The sequence below is a fragment of the Otolemur garnettii genome, unplaced genomic scaffold, assembly GCF_000181295.1.
Source record: "Otolemur garnettii isolate 467f Iridium unplaced genomic scaffold, OtoGar3 scaffold00145, whole genome shotgun sequence".
Lineage (NCBI taxonomy): Eukaryota > Metazoa > Chordata > Mammalia > Primates > Galagidae > Otolemur > Otolemur garnettii.
This window is the reverse complement of record NW_003852540.1, coordinates 4,974,808-4,976,911: the sequence shown is the minus strand read 5'-3', so window position 1 is coordinate 4,976,911 and position 2,104 is coordinate 4,974,808. Positions and strand designations below refer to the sequence as shown.

Sequence of the window (2,104 nt, the reverse complement as noted above, 5' to 3'; positions counted from 1 at the left end):
CATCGAGGTTTTCTTACTGTGTAGCTGCAGGGTGGTGCTGCAGCCCCTGGGTTTGGCCACCATCATGAGCTCAAGTTCATTTCCTCTTCTCAGCCTTTCACACAGCCTCAACCATGGAAAGGGGAACTGCCGTTAGTGCACAGATAAGATCACAGAGTATGAGATGTGATCCTTCTGAGGGCACACAGCATAGACCTGGGCTTTGAACCCAGACCTCTTGGCTTCCTTTCCAGTACTGTGCCATACTGTGGGTCAGCCCTTCTCTGACATGCCCAGGATGAGGGTCACACATTATAGTGGCGCCCATCAGCTGGAAGGTCAGAGCAAGGACCTTCTGTGGGGGATGCATACAATGGCCTGTGGTAGCTCTAACTTTGTTCTTCTCTGTCCTTGAAGAATCCAGCATCTCTCCCCACTGCCCCGGTCCCCAACTGTGCACCAAGGCTATGCCCTCTGTCCTTTGGTGAAGGAGTGGAGTTTGACCCCTTACCACTGAAGGAAGTAAGGTAAATATTGCAGGACTTGATTTGATTTGATTTTAAAAAATTTTTCCTTGTTCTTGGGCACAATGGCTCATGCCTGGAATTCTAGCACTCTGGGAAGCTGAAGTGGGAGGGTCTCTTGAGGTCAGGAGTTTGAGACCAGCCTAGGCAAGAACAAGACCCCATCTCCACTAAAAATGTTAGCCATGCAATTAGCATGTACCTGTAGTCCCAGCTACTCAGGAGGCTGAGACAGGCAAGAAAGAGAAAGAAAATTATTTATCCCAGACATTAATAAATAGCTAATTTATTAGCTAATAAAGCCGGGCACAGTGGCTCACGCCTGTAATCCCAGTGCTCTGGGAGGCTGAGGCAGGTGGGTTGCTTGAGCTCACAAGTTCAAGACCACCCTGGGCAAGAATGAGAGCCCCATGTCTAAAAAATATCCAGGCGTTGTGGTGGGCGCTTGTAGTCCCAGCTACCTGGGAGGCTGAGGCAAGAGGATCGCTTGAGCCTAAGAGTTTGAGGTTGCTGTGAGCTATGACACCATAGCACTCTACTAAGGGTGACAAAGTGAGACTCTGTCTCAAAAATAAATAAATAAATAAAAATTAGCTAATAGTGGAAGTGTGTCAAAGACTATTGATAGTTTGGTGGCTACTCTTTAAGGTTTTATTTTCTACATTCTAACTGATTAAATATTCAGACATCCTTTTTAACATAAAAATGAGATCATATATGGCTCAGCGCCTGTGGCTCAAGTGGCTAAGGCACCAGCCACATATACCTAAGGTGGCAGGTTCCAGCCCCGGCCGGCCAGGTGTTGTGGCGGGCGCCTGTGGTCCCAGCTACTTGGGGGCTGAGGCAGGAGACTCGCTTGAGCCCAGGAGTTGCTCACAGATTGCTGTGAGCTGTGATGCTACAGCACTCTACCCAGGGGGACAGCTTGAGGCTGTCTCAAAAAAAAAAAAAAATCATATGATATATAAAGTTCTACAAAACTTGTTTTTTGCACTTCACATATCATGACTATCATATATCATGGTATTTAAAATTTTGTTAAATATCAATTCCTTTTTCCGGAAGCTACTCCCCTCCACCCTTCCACCCCTGCCTCAAGGTGCTTTAACACTGTCTCATGTTATAATTTCACTGGACAGGTACCGGTCTCCCTTTGAGAATTATCTCATCCAGGATTATCTGGTGGTGGGGTGGGGAGAGATGCACTGAGAGGTTCAGTTCAAGATAGGTCTTTTTTAGAGAAAGGAATTTTACTTTTGGTAACTGGTGGTTTTATAGCTGGAGTTTCAGTTGCATTAACACAAAGGGCCCATTGACGCAGAACAAAGAGAGGTTCATCAGTTTGAAGGTGAGCAGCTTAGTCTTTTATTCCTGTGGAGCTTGTATTTTGAACAAAATGGGGACATGACTTCATGATATTAGCTTCCAGCTGGCCTCTTTGCTTGCCCAAGGAGAACAGAAAAGAATGCAGATTCTTACTCCACCATGGGTAGGGGCTGGTTGGGGATAGTGCTGTTAGATGTGTCTTTATGTGCTGTGAATAGACATTTTTAGTATCTACAAAGCCGTGATAATACTAATGCTTCTTTTCCATTAAAAAA

At 45.7% G+C, this 2,104-nt stretch overlaps 1 protein-coding gene across 1 annotated transcript in view; it reads left to right on the top strand.

Annotated features, from left to right (window-relative positions):
• RFLNB (refilin B) overlaps positions 1 to 2,104 on the top strand; it is a 14,549-nt gene that overhangs the window by 11,061 nt on the left and 1,384 nt on the right. Inside the window, exon 2 of the mRNA XM_012810915.1 lies at positions 397 to 506. Within this exon, the coding sequence (XP_012666369.1) occupies positions 397 to 506 (110 nt within the window). The remainder of the gene's footprint in view (positions 1 to 396; positions 507 to 2,104) is intronic.